Source organism: Balaenoptera musculus, chromosome 8, assembly GCF_009873245.2.
Source record: "Balaenoptera musculus isolate JJ_BM4_2016_0621 chromosome 8, mBalMus1.pri.v3, whole genome shotgun sequence".
Taxonomy (NCBI): domain Eukaryota; kingdom Metazoa; phylum Chordata; class Mammalia; order Artiodactyla; family Balaenopteridae; genus Balaenoptera; species Balaenoptera musculus.
In genome coordinates, this window is record NC_045792.1 from 26,197,560 (window position 1) to 26,221,306 (window position 23,747).

At 35.1% G+C, this 23,747-nt stretch overlaps 1 protein-coding gene across 1 annotated transcript in view; it reads right to left on the reverse strand.

Annotated features, from left to right (window-relative positions):
• CWF19L2 (CWF19 like cell cycle control factor 2) overlaps positions 1-23,747 on the reverse strand; it is a 195,855-nt gene that overhangs the window by 99,988 nt on the left and 72,120 nt on the right. Inside the window, exons 9-10 of the mRNA XM_036861742.1 lie at positions 5,752-5,848; positions 3,706-3,798 (exon numbers count right to left, since the gene is read on the reverse strand). Of these exons, the coding sequence (XP_036717637.1) occupies positions 3,706-3,798; positions 5,752-5,848 (190 nt within the window). The remainder of the gene's footprint in view (positions 1-3,705; positions 3,799-5,751; positions 5,849-23,747) is intronic.

A 23,747-nucleotide genomic window follows, 5' to 3' on the forward strand; every position in this document is an offset into this window, starting at 1 on the left:
TCCTCTAAAATATCAGCACATTTCTTTGTTGTAGTAAACAATTTTGTACTTTCATTTTTTAACAAACTACTTTGAAAGGTAGATAAACCAAGGCGCTGACCCTGATAGAATAAATGACTTTAATGGCATTCTTTGAATTCTCTGAAAGAGAATTCTTTCAGAATTGTTGGCAAAGGTTTGTTTTACATATATGCCTAGTAAAGCTTTAACTAAATGTGCAAGTGCCCTATCTCTGCAGAGAAGAATGAAATTTTCTTTTCTGGTCAAAGAATCCTCAGGATATAAGAACTTACTGTATAGCACAGGGAACTCTACTCAGTATTCTGTAATGGCCTATATGGGAAAAGAATCTAAAAAAAAAAAAAAGAGTGGATATATGTATATGTATAACTGATTCACATTGCTGTACGCCTGAAACTAACACAACATTGTAAATCAACTCTACTCCAAATAAATAAATAAATAAATAAATAATACTTGTAACCAAAAAAATAAATAAAAAGCGATAACCTACCGGTATAGTTTCAGAAATTGCAGAAAGATACCCTTCCCTGGCCACCCTGTATAGCTGTCTATCCCACGTTACATCCACACACCACCATCCCCAAAAGAAAAACACTGCTGATACCTGAAATTCCTATAATTATCACTCCATTCGTTTGTATGAATTTAATAGGTGCTTTTTCACAGTTAAACTGTGAACATCCTAAGGGTGGGGGAATTGGAGGAAGGTGGTCAAAATGTACAAACCTCCAGTTACAAGAAAAATAAGTACTAGACATGTAATGCACAACATGATGACTATAGTTAACACGCTGTATGATATATGGGAAAACTGTTATGAAAGTAGATCCTAAGAGTTCTCATCACACTGATTTTTTCTTTTCTTTTTATTATATCTATATGAGATGATGGATGTTAACTAAACCTGTTGTGATAACCATTTCACAACATATGTAAATCAAATCACCATGCTGTACACTGTAAGCAGTGATGTATGTCAATTATTTCTCAATAAAACTAGGAAAAAATGTTAAAAAAAAAAGAATCCATAGAATAAAAACCTTTATATTTGAAGCTTCAAAGGGTTATACAGTTTCCAAAAGAGACTCACAAATAGAAATTCTACTTTGAATACAACTTTGAATTCTACTTCCCTGAGTTATGAGATACAATGCTCAAAAGCTAGGAGGAGCTGAAAGACATAAAGAAATCAGTAATGTTATAGAGATATATGCACAAGGGATGAGATATAGTCTGTCAATACTCTACGATATCCTTAGAACAGTAGAAGAAATGTTATTTAATAGAAGATCTGCTTCAATTTTTTCAGATGAACTTTCAATTTCAAGAATCCCCTGAAATTCAGCCACAGTTTTAGAACCCTCTCATATAAAGTGACAAGTATCAAAAAAGAGAGAAGTATAACAAGAATACAAATATATATAATTTGAAAAGACAAATTCCGTAGAGAATATTTTAAAAGTCTTTAAGTTTCAAGAGAGTAAAAGGTTATAACTGTTCAAAAGGATGAGAAAAAAAGACTTCATAATGGAGTAAAGACAAAATGAAAAGTGGATAGCCTCAAGAGGGTGATATCCAGCACAGATAATTAATAGCATATGTAAATGTCAAAGAAACATGTAGGTTACGTATAAAAAAGCTTTGGAGGTAAGGCTGGGAAATGGGGTTATACTTTGAAAGGATATACTGCAGGAAGATCTAGTACTTAATATAGTTAGCACTAAGAAACCACATAAAATTTCAGAATACAAAAGTATTATGACCACAAAGACACTTGAAAAAATAAATCTGGCAAAAGTGTACACAGTATAACTAGTTTTAGCTATACTCTTTTAGTCCCTACTTTTTAATCCTACTTATAGTTTCCCATTCTCAATTCCTTAATCTGTACAAGAAACTCCAAGTTATCCACTTTTTAAAAACATGACTAGCACAACTTAGTAAAAACAGCCTATTTCAAAAACATATTCTCTGTACTATTATCTAAGTCATTAATAATTGAAGCTTGAAAAAATTCTATGAAACCTGACTTCATAGATTCTCACCTCCTCTCACACTACCATTAAATTATATAAATTAATCTTTGAGAACAGTCCTTTAAAATCAGTTATAAACCACTCTATAAACCTCTCAACACTGTAATGCAACCAAACCAATCCTTTGCCTTTTTCTATCTCCATTTACTCCTGTGGAGATTTCATGCAGTATCGTGAATTTAAACACCATTTATATGTTAATAATGCCCCAATTTCTATTTCCAGTTCAGGTTTCTCTCAACTCCCAACTATATCCATCTGCCTACTTGATAGCTCTACTTGTTTCACATCTAAAAGACATACAAGCTCAATATACCCAAAACAGAACTTCCAATCTTAGCTCCAAACCTACTCTTTCTCCCACATCTCAAATAATGGCCATTCTATTCTTCTAGCTGCTCAGGTAAATATCTCTGGAGTCTACTTTTCCTCTTCTCTTTAATCCATATTCCCCTCCCATCTAAACCATCATAAAAATCCTGTCTGCTCTCCTTCAAAATATACACAGAAAACATTTGTGCATATAAAAAATTTAATCACTTCTAACCATCTCTTCAGCTACTATCTTGGTCAAGTCCACTATCGTTTCTTGTATGTATTACGGCAAAAGCTTAACTAGACCCTGTGTCTGACCTTATTCTCCTCCAATCTACTCTTAACAAAGAAGCCAGGATGGTCCTGTCAAAATACATTTTCTGCTCAAAAATCTTAAATAGCTTTACCTCTCACCCAGAATAAAAACCTATTGGGTTGGTCAAAAAGTTCATTCAGATTTTTCCATAAGATGGTACGAAAACCCAAACAAACTTCTTGGCCAACCCAATACTTCCTTACTATGACTTTCAAGCTTAACATGATCTGGCCTCCCACAATCTCTCTAATCTGGATCTTCTACTTTCCTCTCTTTCATTCATTCCACTCCAACAACACTGGTCTCCTTGCTGTTCTTCCTACACATTGGACACATGTCCAATCTTTGGAACTTTAAATTCTCTGTTCCTTATGTCCACAGTGCTCTTCACTCAGATCCACAAAGATCACTGTTTAACTTCAAGTCCTTGTATCAATGTCACTTTTTCAATGAGAATTAGCCTGTGCATCCCAAGACATACACATACACATAAACACACAGCATACCTGGCATTCAAGATCCCTACTACCCTGCCTAAAATATATAACTTTTTAAAAATTTTTATTATTTATTATCTCTTTCTTACTACCCAAATAAAACTCCATGCAGACAGGTGTTTTCATCTGTTTTACTGACCAACAGATAGGTGAATGAATCCTAGAACAAAATATTTTACATGAAATGGATACCAAATTCAAGTCTCTCATTCTGGAGTAGGAGATAATGACCTTGACTTGTGCAAGGTCAGTCAGTAAATGGCAGAGCCCAGAAAAAAACCAGGTCTCCTTGGCCCTAGGCCTAGCTGTAGGCCTAGGCTTTTTTCCACCAGGACACAATGGTGGAACATAAGAGAATACATATGCAAATAAATTTTAAAAACAAGCAAACAAGCATAAATACATACAAGCACACCGACACAGATATAGACACATTTAACATTAAAATATTACCACTGTCAAGTAGAAGTATTATACATGGTAACTGGCTACCTATAAACAAACTTTTATTACTTACCTCTACCCCAGATTTTTTTGATGATATCTGCATTATGTTGTCTTCGAATTTATTTGCCTTGTCAAGTTGGGCTTTAAGTTGTTCAGCTAATTCCTTCAAATAGAAAGACAAGAAAAATAGGTGTGATAACATAGCTTCTTCATTTGTAGAGTATTTCAAATTCACGTAACAATAGGGAAAACAGCATAGCAAACATCCAAGTAGCTCTCACCTAAATCTAGTTACCAACTCACAGCCTAGTATATTACTTTTTTTTTTTTTTTTTTTTTTAATTTTATTTATTTATTTATTATTTATTTTTGGCTGTGTTGGGTCTTCATTTCTGTGCGAGGGCTTTCTCCAGTTGCGGTGAGCGGGGGCCACTCTTCATCGCGGTGCGCGGGCCTCTCACTATCGCGGCCTCTCTTGTTGCGGAGCACAGGCTCCAGATGCGCAGGCTCAGCAATTGTGGCTCACGGGCCCAGTTGCTCCGCGGCATGTGGGATCTTCCCAGACCAGGGCTCGAACCCGTGTCCCCTGCATTGGCAGGCGGATTCCCAACCACTGCGCCACCAGGGAAGCCCTAGTATATTACTTTTTAATGAACTCATCTGGGTAACAAATTCTCAAATACCTGTAGAAATTGTTTATGCTTTGAAGGTTAATAATTACAAGGACATATATTTTAGGGAAGATAGGGAAATGAAAGAAATACATAACCTTAAGAATGGCATTTTTATAATTCCTTAGATATTATAAACTTCCAATACTCAAAATTTCAGTTATTTGTAAAAAGAAAGCCATCACAAGATTTAAAATATTACCTTCTTTATTGTTAAGTAATTTAGATAAAAATTCTGTATGTATTTCATTTTTACTCTAGGAAATCTATAAAAATTTATATTAAAAAACTGACATATAAAGCAATAAATCACAATGAAATAAATTAAATAAACAGAATTACATGACAAGCAAAGACAGTATTCTCCACTGCAGTGGTTCCATGAACACAGAACATTTCTTTTAACATATGTTAACCTCTTAACTTGGTGACCTCTCTTTCACTATTTTAACTAATTTCATTGTGCTTTCAAAACTCATATGTTATTTTCTTGCTGTTGTTGTTGGTGGTGGTCTGTCTTGCTTACTAATTTCTGGGTTGAGCTTAAGCTCAGTGTTACCAAGAACCAGATTCAAAGAGAGAGAGCAGTAAATGCAAGATATGACTTTTATTACAGATATAAACTAATAAAAACAGAAGTTATCATGTTTGGCTACTTTTTGTTCTACTAAAGAGTGTCATACTGATGGTACACCAAAACAGAACACTACTCAAGATCACTTATATTTGGATCTGAGATGCATACATACATATGACCATGAGGGAATCAATTTTGTCAAGACATGGAAAGCTGCCTGACTTTGTTATTCTGCCATGTGCAATGTAACAGTATTTGTATAATATAAATGTGACAATATAATAGATAGATGCCACTCTTACCAAATAATTCTGATTTCTATTCAATTGTGAGTTAAGTAAGTTTCAAATCACAACATTATTATGGGAATAAAGTGAGCTAATCTACACAAAGCATTTAACACATTGTCAGGCACAAATATGTTGCCTTAAGATTTGAAAAAATGAGTTAACCATCCTTTTTATTAGCTCATTTTTAAAGTTCCTAAGTAAGGGAATTTAAGAAAGTAATACACATTCTTAACAAAATATGACTAAAAAAGGGAAAGACAGTGACATCTTTATCTCCCTCAAATACGGTCAATAAGTTGTAAATACAATAATAAAGCAAATATCCAAGTTAAAAAGAAAATTAAAAAGCATTTAGTTCCCTAGAATCTTAAATTTCAGAAATTTGACAAATTACATAATTTACTTAGAAGTAGACAGTACTGTTCTTAGAAGTGTTCAAGAATTTCTTCAAAGAATCAATAAGCAGCAGTTATTTTCAAAGAGTGCTACATCCACATAGCTAAGGAACTTCCAAAATTACTTGTAAGAAGTTAAATATTTAGCAATTATTCTCCAAAAGAACAACATATAAGTCTTACCATATTTCCCATCATCTCTGCCTTGATAATCCTGGCTCCCAACTTGTTCTTCTCATCAACACTCAAGATGTGGATAGAGTCATCCACTGGACTACTCCTGTTTGAACAGGACAGATTAAGAGCATATGAAATACAGGTACATATTAATAACAAGTAAGTTGTTGCAAGTAACATCACCAATATTCAAATGTTACTTTAATTGACCTTAACAAAGCATTCAGCACAAATAGATCATGATTCTAGTACATTAAATAAATAAATAACCCTCAATGCTCCACCATAAATCAGTACTTAAAGATTCTATGTTACAATGCCATGATGGCCTATGGCAGTTATAATATCTGACCAAATATCCAGTAGCAATGAGAAAAATAATATAAGTCAGCTATTCTTCATTACTTAATATTCCCATACTCATTCTAAAAAAGAAACAAACAAAAATTAAAACACTAGAATCAGGCCATAACTCTACACAGCTAGGGAAACTCTTCTCATTCAATGTGATAAATTACTGATAATCTAAGAAACTATAATCAGTAAATTACATTTAACTGCATTTAAAGAATAAAAACAGTGACCATGTGCTCTTGCAAAGTCAACCCAGAATTAGACAACATAAACTAATTTACAACTATATCATGTGTGAAACCTATACTATGGAAGCCTCACAGAAGAAAAGAGAAATTTCCAGCCAAGGTCAGATTCCTGGCATATACAAAGTGGTCCCAACTTACTGCCTTAAGAAAGATTTGAGACTACAGTGCTGGGAGGGTGAACCCAGGCAGAGCATGAAGGACTCCTTAATGAGAGAGACATAGCTAAGAGTCCAAGGCAGCTAGAGAGGGGAGAGCTACACAGTGAAAGAATCCCAGAGAAGTGCAGAGAGTTCCCGTTGAGTATTCAGCAAGACACTACCTGGAGTCAGGGAAAGAACGATCCCAAAGAGTTAAAGGAAGAGTATTCAGCACTCCTGGAAATAGTGCCCGGTCCTACAAGTCAGACTAGGAAAATTCATAATTCTGAAAGCACTGGGTAGAATATTAAGGGTCTTGCTTCATTAGTGGGAAATAAGTCCTAGACTAAATGCTGCTCTCAGCCCACCTAACAAATATAAAAAGCAGAAGTCAAAAGGACCAAACAGTCTCCAATTAAGTTAACTGTGTCCCAAAATAAAGCTCAAGAATACTTACAGGAATGCAAAAATACCCAGCACTCAACAAAGTAAAATTCATAATATCTAGTATCCAATTAAAGATTATCAGACATGCAAAGATGTAGAAAAGTAAAACCCATAATGAGGATAGAAAGTTATCAATCAAACCCAGAACTGACACAGATGTAAGAAACAGCAGACAAGGGCATTAAAAGTTATTATTATAAATTTATTCTATATGTTCAAAAAGTTAGAGACAACTAAGATAAAAAATAGATAAGAATTTAGTTTCTACAAGGGAAATTACAATGTCTGAGATAAAAAAATACACTGAAAAGGATTAATGTAAGATTAGACTGCAAAAGAAAAATCAGTTAACTTGAAGCATTAGAAACTATGCAAAATGAAACACACAGAGAAAAAGAATTTTAAAAACAGAAAAGAACAACCAAGAGCTATGGGACAACCTTAAATACCCTACTATTCATGCCACTGGAGTCCCTGAAAGAAATGGGAGACAGAAGAAGCAAAGGCGAAAATTTACCAAATATGTTGAAAACTAAAAAACTTTCATATCCAAGAAGCTCACAGAATCCCAAGTACAAGAACAAGACAAACAAAAATATGACCTGAAAAAAAACCACAGCAAGGCACATCATAATAAAATTGCTCAAAACTAGTGATAAAGAGAACATTTCAGAGCAGCCATAGGAGGAAAAAAAAAGACAGTAATGCACATAGAAACAAAGGAAAGTATGACAACAGATTTCTCACCAGAAAAAATGTAAGCAAGAAGAGAGTAGCAATATCTTTAAAGTACTTTAAAATGCCAACCTAGAATTCTATATCAAGTGAAAATATCTTTTAAAAAAAAGTGAAATGAAGAGTTTTACAGACATAAAAAGCTGAAAGAATATTAAAGAAAAGCCTTCAGGCAGAAGAAAAATTATACCAGACTGAAATATGGATAAACCCAAAGGAAGGAAGAGCAACAGAAATGACGACTACAAGGGTAAATATTTAACACTTGCTTCTTATTACTTAAATCTCTTTAAGATAACTATTTAAACAAAAATAACAACAGTGGTTTATAACCAGTATAAGTAAACTGTATGACAACACTAACAAAAAGGACAGGATGGGGAGAAACGTAAATAAACTATTGTAAAGTTCTTATACAGGAGTGGCATAATATCACTTGAAGGTAGATAAATTAAAGATGTATGCTGTCAAAGCTAAAGAAATCATTAAAATAACGAAAAGTATACAACTAAAGAAATGAAATGGAATCATAAAAATACTCAATCCAAAAGAAGTCAGATAAAGAAGAAAAAGAGAATAGGACTTCCCTGGTGGTCCAGTGGTTAAGACTCCACGCTCCCAATGAAGGGGGCCAGGGATCAATGCCTAGTCAGGGAATTAGATCCTGCATGCTGCAACTAAAAGCCCGCATGCCACAACTAAAAGATCCTGCACGCCACAACTGAAGATCCCACGTGAGGCAACGAAGACCCAGCGCAAAGGAAGGAAGGAAGGGAAGGAAGGGAAGGAGGGACAGAGGAAGGAAGGAAGGAAGGAAATATTTTTTAAAAAGAAGAAGGGGGGCTTCCCTGGTGGCACAGTGGTTGACAGTCCGCCTGCCGGTGCGGGGGACACGGGTTCGAGCCCTGGTCTGGGAAGATCCCACATGCCGCGGAGCAACTAGGCCCGTGAGCCACAATTACTGAGCCTGCGCATCTGGAGCCTGTGCTCCACAACAAGAGAGGCCGCGATAGTGAGAGGCCCGTGCACCACGATGAAGAGTGGCCCCCACTTGCCGCAACTAGAGAAAGCCCTCGCGCAGAAACGAGGACCCAACACAGCCATAAATAAATAAACAAATAAAATTTTTAAAAAAATTTTTAAAAAAGAATAAAAAACAGATAAGACAAAGAGAAACCAAACAGGAAAATTACAGATTTGAACCTAATTATATCACAATATACATAAATGGTCTAAACACCTGAATTTAAAAGGCAGAAATCATCAGATGGATATAAAAGCAAAACTCAACTACAAGAAATGCACTATAAAGACATAAATGTTAAATATAACATGATGGAAGAAGATGTAACATGTTTTAACACTAATCAAAAGAAAGCTGAAGAGGTTTACTAAATATCAAATTAGATTACAGAGCAAAAAATATTGCCAGGGACCAAGAAAGTAATTTCATATGAAAAAGAAGTCAATCCATCAAGAGTACAGAAGAATCTGTAAATATTTATGCACCTAATAACACAGCAACAAAATACATAAAGCAAAAACTGACAGAATTCCAGAGAAGTAGACAAATCTACAATTATAGTTGCTGATTTCAAGAACCCACTCTCAATACTTGATAGAATAAGTAAAGACAAAATCAGCAAGGATATGGAAGACCTGAATAACACTAGCAATTAATATGACCTAATCAACATTCACAGAATACTCCACCCAACAACAGAATACACATTCTTTCCAAGTGCATATAAAACATTTACCAAATAGACGATATCCTGAGCCATAAAACAAGTTTCAGTAAATATAAAGGGATTCAAGCCATACAAAGTAAGTTCTCTGACCACAGTGAAATTAAATGAGAAATTACCAAAGACATCTGCAAAAATCCTGAATTATTTGGAAACTAACTAAAACTAATTTAGCACACATGTAAATAACCCATGTGTCAAGAACAGGATCAAAGAGAAATTTAAAAGTATTTTCAACTGAATAAAAATATAAACACAACATATCAGAATTTGTGGGATGCTGCTAAAGCATTACTTACAAAGAAATTTATAACACTAAATATTTGTATTAGAAAAGAAGATCTCGAGATAGCCTCAACCACCAGAGGGCAGACAGCAGAAGCAAGAAAAACTACAATCCTGCAGCCCGTGGACCAAAAACCACAGTTACAGAAAGATAGAGAAGATGAAAAGGCAGAGGGCTATGTACCAGATGAAGGAACGAGAAAAAACCCCAGAAAAACAACTAAATGAAGTGGAGATAGGCAACCTTCCAGAAAAAGAATTCAGAATAATGATAGTGAAGATGATCCAGGACCTCGGAATAAGAATGGAGGCAAAGATTGAGAAGATGCAAGAAATAATTAACAAAGACCTAGAAGAATTAAAGAACAAACAAACAGAGATGACCAATACAATAACTGAAATAAAAACTACTCTAGAAGGAATCAATAGCAGAATAACTGAGGCAGAAGAACGGATAAGTGACCTGGAAGACAGAATGGTGGAATTCACTGCTGCAGAACAGAATAAAAAAAAAAGAATGAAAAGAAATGAAGACAGCCTAAGAGACCTCTGGGACAACATTAAGCGCAACAACATTCGCATTATAGGGGTCCCAGAAGGTGAAGAGAGAGAGAAAGGACCAGAGAAAATATTTGAAGAGATTATAGTCGAAAACTTCCCTAACATGGGAAAGGAAATAGCCACCCAAGTCCAGGAAGTGAAGAGAGTCCCATACAGGATAAACCCAAGGAGAAACACGCCGAGACACATAGTAATCAAAGTGGCAAAAATTAAAGACAAAGAAAAATTATTGAAAGCAGCAAGGGAAAAACGACAAATAACATACAAGGGAACTCCCATAAGGTTAACAGCTGATTTCTCAGCAGAAACTCTGCAAGCCAGAAGGGAGTGGCATGATATACTTAAAGTGATGAAAGGGAAGAACCTACAACCAAGATTACTCTACCCGGCAAGGATCTCATTTAGATTTGATGGAGAAATCAAAAGCTTTACAGACAAGCAAAAGCTAAGAGAATTCAGCACCACCAAAGCAGCTCTACAACAAATGCTAAAGGAACTTCTCTAAGTGGGAAACACAAGAGAAGAAAAGGACCTACAAAAACAAACCCAAAACAATTAAGAAAAGGGTCATAGGAACATACATATTGATAATTACCTTAAACATGAATGGATTAAATGCCCCAACCAAAAGACATAGACTGGCTGAATGGATACAAAAACAAGACCCATATATATGCTGTCTACAAGAGACGCACTTTAGACCTAGGGACACATACAGACTGAAAGTGAGGGGATGGAAAAAGTTATTCCATGCAAATGGAAATCTAAAGAAAGCTGGAGTAGCTATACTCATATCAGATAAAATAGACTTTAAAATAAAGAATGTTACAAGAGACAAGGAAGGACATACATAATGATCCAGGGATCAATCCAAGAAGATATAACAATTATAAATATATATGCACCCAACATAGGAGCACCTCAATACATAAGGCAACTGCTAACAGCTATAAAAGAGGAAATTGACAGTAACACAATCATAGTGGGGGACTTTAACACCTCACTTACACCAATGGACAGATCATCCAAAATTAAAATAAATAAGGAAACAGAAGCTTTAAATGACACAATAGACCAGATAGATTTAACTGATATATATAGGACATTCCATCCAAAAACAGCAGATTACACGTTCTTCTCAAGTGTGCACGGAACATTCTCCAGGATAGATCACATCTTGGGTCACAAATCAAGCCTCACTAAATTTAAGAAAATTGAAATCATATCAAGCATCTTTTCTGACCACAACGCTATGAGATTAGAAATCAATTACAGGGAAAAAAACGTAAAAAAGACAAACACATGGAGGCTAAACAATACGTTACTAAATAACCAAGAGATCACTGAAGAAATCAAAGAGGAAATCAAAAAATACACAGAGACAAATGACAATGAAAACACGACGACCCAAAACCTATGGGATGCAGCAAAAGCAGTTCTAAGAGGGAAGTTTAGAGCTATACAAGCCTACCTAAAGAAACAAGAAAAATCTCAAGCAAACAATCTAACCTTACACCTAAAGAAACTAGAGAAAGAAGAACAAACAAAACCCAAAGCTAGCAGAAGGAAAGAAATCATAAAGATCAGAGCAGAAATAAATGAAATAGAAACAAAGAAAACAATAGCAAAGATCAATAAAGTTGGTTCTTTGAGAAGATAAACAAAATTGATAAACCATTAGCCAGACTCATCAAGAAAAAGAGGGAGAGGACTCAAATCAATAAAATCAGAAATGAAAAAGGAGAAGTTACAACAGACACCGCAGAAATACAAAGCATCCTAAGAGACGACTACAAGCAACTTTATGCCAATAAAATGGACAACCTGGAAGAAATGGACAAATTCTTAGAAAGGTATAACCTTCCAAGACTGAACCAGGAAGAAACAGAAAATATGAACAGACCAATCACAAGTAATGAAATTGAAACTGTGATTAAATATCTTCCAACAAACAAAAGTCCAGGACCAGATGGCTTCACCGGTGAATTCTATCAAACATTTAGAGAAGAGCTAACACCCATCCTTCTCAAACTCTTCCAAAAAATTGCAGAGGAAGGAACACTCCCAAACTCATTCTATGAGGCCACCATCACCCTGATACCAAAACCAGACAAAGACACTACAAAAAAAGAAAATTACAGACCAATATCACTGATGAATATAGATGCAAAAATCCTCAACAAAATACTAGCAAACAGAATCCAACAACACATTAAAAGGATCATACATAGTATGAGTGTGTTTCATGTTTGGTAATTGCAATCATTGTTGCTTTTGTTCTGGTCATCCATGTACAATGCTTGGTGTCAGTCTATTTATGTCTTGTAAAAATAAAATACAGTGTGTGTGTGTGTGAATAAAAAAAAAAATAAAATAAAATAAAAAAATAAAATAAAAAAAAATAAAAAAAAATAAAAAAAAAAAGGATCATACACCACGACCAAGTGGGATTTATCCCAGTGACGCAAGGATTCTTCAATATACGCAAATCAATCAATGTGATACACCATATTAACAAATTGAAGAATAAAAACCATATGATCATCTCAATAGATGCAGAAAAAGCTTTTGACAAAATTCAACACCCATTTCTGATAAAAACTCTCCAGAAAGTGGGCATAGAGGGAACCTACCTCAACATAATAAAGGCCATATATGACAAACCCACAGCAAACATCATTCTCAATGGTGAAAAACTGAAAGCATTTCCTCTAAGATCAGGAACGAGACAAGGATGTCCACTCTCACCACTATTATTCAACATAGTTTCGGAAGTCCTAGCCACAGCAATCAGAGAAGAAAAAGAAATAAAAGGAATACAAATTGGAAAAGAAGAAGTAAAACTGTCACTGTTTGCAGATGACATGATACTATACATAGAGAATCCTAAAACTGCCACCAGAAAACTGCTAGAGCTAATCAATGAATATGGTAAAGTTGCAGGATACAAAATTAATGCACAGAAATCTCTTGCATTCCTATACACTGATGATGAAAAATCTGAAAGAGAAATTAAGGAAACACTCCCATTTACCATTGCAACAAAAAGAATAAAATACCTAGGAATAAACCTACCTAGGGAGACAACAGACCTGTATGCAGAAAACTGTAAGACACTGATGAAAGAAATTAAAGATGATACCAACAGATGGAGAGATATACCATGTTCTTGGATTGGAAGAGTCAACATTGTGAAAATGAGTATACTACCCAAAGCAATCTACAGATTCAATGCAATCCCTATCAAATTACCAATGGCATTTTTTACGGAGCTAGAACAAATCATCTTAAAATTTGTATGGAGACACAAAAGACCCCGAATAGCCAAAGCCGTCTTGAGGGAAAAAAAGGGAGCTGGAGGAATCAGACTCCCTGACTTCAGACTATACTACAAAGCTACAGTAATCAAGACAATATGGTACTGGCACAAAAACAGAAACATAGATCAATGGAACAAGATAGAAAGCCCAGAGATTAACCCACGCACCTATGGTCAACTAATCTATGACAAAGGAGGCAAAGATATACAATGGAGAAAAGACAGTCTCTTCAATAAGTGGTGCTGGGAAAACTGGACAGCTACATGTAAAAGAATGAAATTAGAATATTCCCTAACACCATACACAAAAATAAACTCAAAATGGATTAGAGACCTAAATATAAGACTGGACACTATAAAACTCTTAGAGGAAAACATAGGAAGAACACTCTTTGACATAAATCACAGCAAGATCTTTTTTGATCCACCTCCTAGAGTAATGGAAATAAAAACAAAAATAAACAAGTGGGACCTAATGAAACTTCAAAGCTTTTGCACAGCAAAGGAAACCATAAACAAGACGAAAAGACAACCCTCAGAATGGGAGAAAATATTTGCAAACGAATCAACGGACAAAGGATTAATCTCCAAAATATATAAACAGCTCATTCAGCTCAATATTAAAGAAACAAACACCCCAATCCAAAAATGGGCAGAAGACCTAAATAGACGTTTCTCCAAAGAAGACATACAGACGGCCATGAAGCACATGAAAAGATGCTCAACATCACTAATTATTAGAGAAATGCAAATCAAAACTACAATGAGGTATCACCTCACTCCTGTTAGAATGGGCATCATCAGAAAATCTACAAACAACAAATACTGGAGAGGGTGTGGAGAAAAGGGAAACCTCTTGCACTGTTGGTGGGAATGTAAATTGATACAGCCACTATGGAGAACAATATGGAGGTTCCTTAAAAAACTAAAAATAGAATTACCATATGACCCAGCAATCCCACTACTGGGCATATACCCAGAGAAAACCGTAATTCAAAAAGACACATGCACCCGAATGTTCATTGCAGCACTATTTACAATAGCCAGGTCATGGAAGCAACCTAAATGCCCATCAACAGACGAATGGATAAAGAAGTTGTGGTACATATATACAATGGAATATTACTCAGCCATAAAAAGGAACGAAATTGAGTCATTTGTTGAGACGTGGATGGATCTAGAGACTGTCATACAGAGTGAAGTAAGTCAGAAAGAGAAAAACAAATATCGTATATTAATGCATGTATGTGGAACCTAGAAAAATAGTACATATGAGCCAGTTTGCAGGGCAGAAGTTGAGACACAGATGTAGAGAATGGACATATGGACACCAAGGGGGGAAAACTGCGGTGGGGTGGGGTTGGTGGTGTGCTGAATTGGGCGATTGGGATTGACATGTATACACTGATGTGTATAAAATTGATGCCTAATAAGAACCTGCAGTATAAAAAAACAAACAAAACAACTAATACTAAACTTTCATTGGGTTATTTGTATGGAAATATGTTAATATAAATGTTTCAGACATTACATGAAATTTCTAAAAATCTTATATTTGTATGTGTATGGAAATATGTATGGAAATATGTTAATATAAATGTTTCAGACATTACATGAAATTTCTAAAAATCTTACATGTTCTGGTATAATGTTATAAGTAATAATCCTAGTTATTACTTTAAAATGTATATCTCAGAAATAAAAAAAAAAAAAGAAAAGAAGATCTCAAATCAATGATATCAGCTTACAACTGAAGAAAGCAGAAAAAGAACAAATTAAATCTAAAGTAAGCAGAATATAAGAAGTAATAAAAATCAAAGTGGAAATAAATAAAAAACAGAAACAGTAAAGAAATTCAATGAAACTAAAAACTGGTTAAGACAATCAGTAAAATTGATAAACTTCTAGGCTGAATGATCAGGAAAAAAAAAAGATACAAATTACCAATAAAGAAATGATAGAAGCAAAACGAACACACATTCTAAGCACTTTACGAAAAGCTATCTGGAAGGCAAATAAGCACCTGAAGAGATGTTCAACATCAACAGTCATTAGGGGAACACAAAACCATGAGATACTGCTACACATCCTCTACAACAGTGAAAATTAAAAAGACTGACTATTCCAAGTTCCTGCAAGAAGGTAGAGGAACTGGAAGTCTAACACTGCTGGTGGTAGTGTAAAATGATACAACCACTTGGTAAAACACTTTGGCAGTTTCTTAAAATTTAAATATATAGTTATCATATGATCTAGCCATTCTTCTCCTAGGTATTTACTCAAGAGAAAAGAAAGTGTACGTTCATACTAAGACTTGTACATGAATGTTCAAAGAAGCTTTATTTATAGCAGCCAAAAACTAAAAACATTCTAAATGTCCACCAGCAGGTGAATGGAAAAACAAATTGTGGTACAATATATCTGCTAATGGCATGCTATCCATCAACAAAAAGGAACAAACTATCGTTATATGCAACAACATGGATGAAATTCAAAATAATCATGCAGAATGAAAGAAGCCAGCCAGAGCAAAAAAAAAAAGTGTATAAGGTATGAGGTATGATCTCATTTATATAAAACTCTAGAAAATACAAACCAGTCTATAATTAAAAAAAAAAAAAGATGAGTAGTTGTCTAGGGGGGTTGCTAGGGTGTGTGGAGAGGCAGGAGGGATGATTATGAAAGGGCACCAGGAAACTTTTGGGGGTGATGGTTTTATTAGAATATACACATTTCAAAAACTTATCAAATTGTACACTTTATATACATATGCAATTTGTACATATGCAGTTTTATATAGATTATACTTCAATAAATTGTTATTTTTAAAAACCCTCAAAGGGAGTGATAAAAAAATTTAAAGCAGAAAAAAATCAGTCATAATCACAAATATCTATGATATTACTAGTTTTCTTCCATATCTAGATTTTATCATACTCTACTGAAATGAACCTGAGTTTTCAACATATATTCTGAGCAAGTAATAGCAAAACACACAAAGAGCTCAAAATCAAAACTTTAACCATATGTGGAAATTATATTTAAATACTGAATTCCTTTTGGGCAAAAAAAAAGAAATCTGTTAGAGGGTTTTTTTTTTTTAAAGACATTAATCTCTGTAGGAAATCCAAAAAAAACCCATTTCTACTCATATTGGTGAAAGGAAAGGCAATACTATGGTGCTTAGACTAAGAAATGTAAAATATTTCAGGTAAAGCACCATTAGAAAAAACATATTTTTATTCCCTGTCAAGTTCCTTCAGTCTACATTTTTAAAACCAATGCAGTGGGGACCCTGCAGTCGTGTAAGCAGGAGAACGTTACTCGTTTTTACATGCTTTAATAAAAGATATTGCTTGTATCATTAGTTGTACGTTTTTTGTATGGAAAATATTTTTCAGTAACTTTTTTCAAATTAAATTCTGAGGTATACATCATTTTTCTTGTATTGTAAATGTAATTTATTTGAATTTCAGGCAACCCAATAATATTTCCACAAAAATGTCAATAAACATGAGATGAATACCAGAAGGAATTTGTTAAAGTCATATGATTTAAGTTCCAAGGAATATCTCTGATACAAAAACAACCTCTCTTGTTACTTCATTCTTTGTCACACAAGACCAGATAATTTTTTTCAAATTTGAATGAGTAAAAGAAACAGTCTATTTCTCTCACTTTCAGTTTCTAAGGATGACTTAAAGGAAACATGTGCACATGGAATAATTTTAAGGTGATTTTATTCCAAAGGTTCATTAATATATTTTTGTAAAAAATAAAATAAAAATTTTTTTTCTTAATAAATTTTTTAATAATTTTTTTATTTTTCACTATAAAAAATTAATAAATCTATTTTTAAAAAAGAAAAAAAAATTTTTTTCCTGAATACATTTATTCTTCATAATTTTTTTCTTATTTTTTATTATAATAGCTTTATTTTATTTTCTTTTATCCTCTTTCTTTCTTTCTTTCTATTTTTTTCTCCCTTTTATTCTGAGCCATGTGGATGAAAGGCTCTTGGTGCTCCAGCCAGACATCAGGGCTGTGCCTCTGAGGTGGGAGAGCCAACTTCAGGTCACTGGTCCACAAGAGACCTCCCAGCTCCACGTAATACCAAACGGCGAAAATCTCTCAGAGATCTCCATCTCAACATCAAGACCCAGCTTCACTCAATGACCAGCAAGCTACAGTGCTGGACACCCTATGCCAAACAACTAGCAAGACAGGAACACAGCCCCATCCATTAGCAGAGAGGCTGCCTAAAATCATAATAAGGCCACAGACACCCCAAAACACACCACCAGACGTGGACGTGCCCACCAGAAAGACAAGATCCAGCCTCATCCACCAGAACACAGGCACTTGTCCCCTCCACCAGGAAGCCTACACAACCCACTGAACCAACCTTAGCCACTGGGGACAGACACCAAAAACAACGGGAACTACGAACCTGCAGCCTGTGAAAAGGAGACCCCAAACACAGTAAGATAAGCAAAATGAGAAGACAAAAAAACACACAGCAGGTGAACGAGCAGGGTCAAAACACACCAGACCTAACAAATGAAGAGGAAATAGTCAGTCTACCTGAAAAAGAATTCAGAATCATGAGAGTAAAGATGATCCAAAATCTTGGAAATACAATAGACAAAATGCAAGAAACATTTAACAAGGATGTACAAGAACTAAAGAGGAACCAATCACCGATGAAAAACACAATAAATGAAATTAAAAATACTCTAGACGGGATCAATAGCAGAATAACTGAGGCAGAAGAACGGATAAGTGACCTGGAAGACAGAATGGTGGAATTCACTGCTGCGGAACAGAATAAAGGAAAAAGAATGAAAAGAACTGAGGACAGTCTCAGAGACCTCTGGGACAACATTAAACGCACCAACATTCGAATTATAGGGGTCCCAGAAGAAGAAAAGAAAAAGAAAGGGACTGAGAAAATATTTGAAGAGATTATAGTTGAAAACTTCCCTAATATGGGAAAGGAAATAATTAATCAAGTCCTGGAAGCACAGAGAGTCCCATACAAGATAAATCCAAGGAGAAACACGCCAAGACACATATTAATAAAACTATCAAAAATTAAATATAAAGAAAACATATTAAAAGCAGCAAGGGAAAAACAATAAATAACACACAAAGGAATCCCCATAAGGTTAACAGCTGATCTTTCAGCAGAAACTCTGCAAGCCAGAAGGGAGTGGCAGGATAAACTTAAAGTGATGAAGGAGAAAAACCTACAACCAAGGTTACTCTACCCAGCAAGGATCTCATTCAGATGTGATGGAGAAATTAAAACCTTTACAGACAAGCAAAAGCTGAGAGAGTTCAGCACCACCAAACCAGCTTTACAACAAATGCTAAAGGAACTTCTCTAGGCAGGAAACACAAGAGAAGGAAAACACCTACAATAACAAACACAAAATATTTAACAAAAAGGGAATAGGAACATACATATCGATAATTACCTTAAATGCAAATGGATTAAATGCTCCCACCAAAAGACACAGACTGGCTGAATGGATACAAAAGCAAGACTCATACATATGCTGTCTACAAGAGACCCACTACAGACCCAGAGACACATACAGACTGAAAGTGAGGGGATGGAAAAAGATCTTCCATGCAAATGGAAATCAAAAGAAAGCTGGAGTAGCAATTCTCATATCAGACAAAATAGACTTTAAAATAAAGACTATTACAAGAGACAAAGAAGGACACTATATAATGATCAAGGGATCGATCCAAGAGGAAGGTATAACAATTGTAAATATTTATGCACCCAACATAGGAGCACCTCAATATATAAGGCAAATATTAACAGCCATAAAAGGGGAAATCGACAGTAACACAATCATAGTACGGGACTTTAACACCCCACTTTCACCAATGGACAGATCATCCAAAATGAAAATAAATAAGGCAACACAAGCTTTAAATGATACATTAAACAAGATGGAATTAATTGATATTTATAGGACATTCCACCCAAAGACAACAGAATACACATTTTTCTCAAGTGCTCATGGAACATTCTCCAGGATAGATCATATCTTGGGTCACAAATCAAGCCTTGGTAAATTTAAGAAAATTGAAATCATATCAAGCATCTTTTTTGACCACAGTGCTATGAGACTAGATATCAATTACAGGAAAACATCTGTAAAAAATACAAACACATGGAGGCTACACAATACACTACTTGATAACGAAGTGATCACTGAAGAAATCTAAGGGGAAATCAAAAAATACCTAGAAACAAATGACAATGGAGATAAGACGACCCAAAACCTATGGGATGCAGCAAAAGCAGTGCTAAGAGGGAAGTTTATAGCAATACAAGCCTACCTCAAGAAACAGGAAACATCTCGAATAAACAACCTAACCTTGCACCTAAAGCAATTAGAGAAAGAAGAGCAAAAAAACCCCAAAGCTAGCAGAAGGAAAGAAATCATAAAGATCAGATCAGAAATAAATGAAAAAGAAATGAAGGAAACAATAGCAAAAATCAATGAAACTAAAAGCTGGTTCTTCGAGAAGTTAAACAAAATTGATAAACCATTAGCCAGACTCATCAAGAGAAAAAGGAAGAAGACTCAAATCAATAGAATTAGAAATGAAAAAGGAGAAGTAACCACTGACACTGCAGAAATACAAACGATCATGAGAGATTACTACAAGCAATTCTATGCCAATAAAATGGACAACCTGGGAGAAATGGACAGATTCTTAGAAATGCACAACCTACCGAGACTGAACCAGGAAGAAATAGAAAATATGAACAGACCAATCACAAGCACTGAAATTGAAACTGTGATTAAAAATCTTCCAACAAACAAAAGCCCAGGACCAGATGGCTTCACAGGCGCATTCTATCAAACATTTAGAGAAGAGCTAACACCTGTCCTTCTCAAACTCTTCCAAAATATTGCAGAGGGAGGAACACTCCCAAACTCATTCTTCGAGGCCACCATCACCCTGATACCAAAACCAAACAAAGATGTCACAAAGAAGGAAAACTACAGGGCAATATCACTGATGAACACAGATGCAAAAATCCTCAACAAAATACTAGCAAACAGAATCCAACAGCACATTAAAGGGATTATACACCATGATCAAGTGGGGTTTATTCCAGGAATGCAAGGATTCTTCAATATATGCAAATCAATCAACGTGATACCTCATATTAACAAATTGAAGGAGAAAAACCATATGATCATCTCAATAGATGCAGAGAAAGCTTTCAACAAAACTCAATACCCATTTATGATAAAAGCCCTGCAGAAAGTAGGCATAGAGGGAACTTTCCTCAACATAATAAAGGCCATATATGACAAACCCACAGCCAACATTGTCCTCAATGGTGAAAAACTGAAACCATTTCCACTAAGATCAGGAACAAGACAAGGTTGCCCACTCTCACCACTATTATTCAACATAGTTTTGGAAGTGTTAGCCACAGCAATCAGAGAAGAAAAAGAAATAAAAGGAATCCAAATCGGAAAAGAAGAAGTAAAGCTGTCACTGTTTGCAGATGACATGATACTATACATAGAGAATCCTAAAACTGCCACCAGAAAACTACTAGAGCTAATCAATGAATTTGGTAAAGTAGCAGGATACAAAATTAATGCACAGAAATCTCTTGCATTCCTATATACTAATGATGAAAAATCTGAAAGTGAAATTAAGAAAACACTCCCGTTTACCATTGCAACAAAAAGAATAAAATATCTAGGAATAAACCTACCTAAGGAGACAAAAGACCTGTATGCAGAAAATTATAGGACACTGATGAAAGAAATTAAAGATGATACAAATAGATGGAGAGATATACCATGTTCTTGGATTGGAAGAATCAACATTGTGAAAATGACTCTACTACCCAAAGCAATCTACAGATTCAATGCAATCCCTATCAAACTACCACTGGCATTTTTCACAGAACTAGAACAAAAAATTTCACAATTTGTATGGAGACACAAAAGACCCCGAATAGCCAAAGCAATCTTGAGAACGAAAAATGGAGCTGGAGGAATCAGGCTCCCTGACTTCAGACTATATTACAAAGCTACAGTAATCAAGACAGTTTGGTACTGGCACAAAAATAGAAATATAGATCAATAGAACAGGATAGAAAGCCCAGAGATAAACCCACACACATATGGTCACCTTATCTTTGATAAAGGAGGCAAGCATTTACAGTGGAGAAAAGACAGCCTCTTCAATAAGTGGTGCTGGGAAAATTGGACAGGTACATGTAAAAGTATGAAATTAGAACACTCCCTGACACCATACACAAAAATAAACTCAAAATGGATTAAAGACCTAAGTGTAAAGCCAGACACTATCAAACTCTTAGAGGAAAACATAGGCAGAACACTCTATGACATACATCACAGCAAGATTCTTTTTGACCCAGCTCCTAGAGAAATGGAAATAAAAACAAAAATACACAAATGGGACCTAATGAAACTTAAAAGCTTTTGCACAGCAAAGGAAACTATAAACAAGACGAAAAGACAACCCTCAGAATGGGAGAAATTATTTGCAAATGAAGCAACTGACAAAGGATTAATCTCTAAGATTTACAAGCAGCTCATGCAGCTCAATAACAAAAAAACAAACAACCCAATCCAAAAATGGGCAGAAGACCTAAATAGACATTTCTCTAAAGAAGATATACAGATGGCCAACAGACACATGAAAGAATGCTCAACATCCTTAACCATTAGAGAAATGCAAATCAAAACTACAATGAGGTATCATCTCACACCCATCAGAATGGCCATCATCAAAAAATCTAGAAACAATAAATGCTGGAGAGGGTGTGGAGAAAAGGGAACACTCTTGCACTGTTGGTGGGAATGTAAATTGATACAGCCACTATGGAGAACAGTATGGAGGTTCCTTAAAAAACTAAAAAGAGAACTACCATACGACCCAGCAATCCCACTACTGGGCATATACCCTGAGAAAACCATAATTCAAAAAGAGTCATGTACCAAAATGTTCATTGCAGCTCTATTTACAATAGCCAGGACATGGAAGCAACCTAAGTGTCCATCATCGGATGAATGGATAAAGAAGATGTGGCACATATATACAATGGAATATTACTCAGCCATAAAAAGAAATGAAATGGAGGTATTTGTAATGAGGTGTATGGAATTAGAGTTTGTCATACAGAGTGAAGTAAGTCAGAAAGAGAAAAACAAATACAGTATGCTAACACATATATATGGAATCTAAGGAAAGAAAAAAAAAAAGGTCATGAAGAACCTAGTGGCAAGATGGGAATAAAGACACAGACCTACTGAAGAATGGACTTGAGGATGGGGGAGGGGGAGGGGCGAGATGTGACAGGGTGAGAGAGTGGCATGGACATATATACACTACCAAATGTAAAATAGATAGCTAGTGGGAAGCAGCCACATAGCACAGGGAGATCAGCTCGGTGCTTTGTGACCGCCTGGGGTGTTGGGATGGGGAGGGTGGGAGGGAGGGAGATGCGGGAGGGAGGAGATATGGGAACGTGTGTATATGTGTAGCTGATTCACTTTGTTATAAAGCAGAAACTAACACACCATTGTGAAGCAATTATACTTCAATAAAGATGTTTAAAAAAAAAAAAAGATGGTATGCTGACGTCCAACCAAAGCTCACAAGTTTCAAGAAGATAACTGTAATCTCAAGAGACCTTTAAAGAGGCAATTTTCATGGTCATGAAATTTATACTCCACACATGTTTTTTTGTTTTGTTTTGACCGAGCTTGGGGGGGGGTGTATTTTCTAATAGGAATTGTTTATTAGTATATGGAACGTAGATCAGGATAAATGAGATGATACAGAAGAATTGTGAACATCTCTGATATTTTCAGTATTAACAGATACGTCAACACACTTAATATTGATAGAACAGTAATAGGTATCAAATAAAGACATTAAAATTAAAGTTCTTGGGCATCAATGACTGAAGAACACATTATTGTTAATACCATAGCAAAGACACTGCTCTGCAACAAACAGCACAGACTCTTCCATTTATAATGGAAGACTCTAAGCATTTATAATGACGAGCAGATGCTCTGAAAGAAACATCACCATGACATCTGCAATTATCCTATAAGAATAAAAATGTACAAGCTCTTCT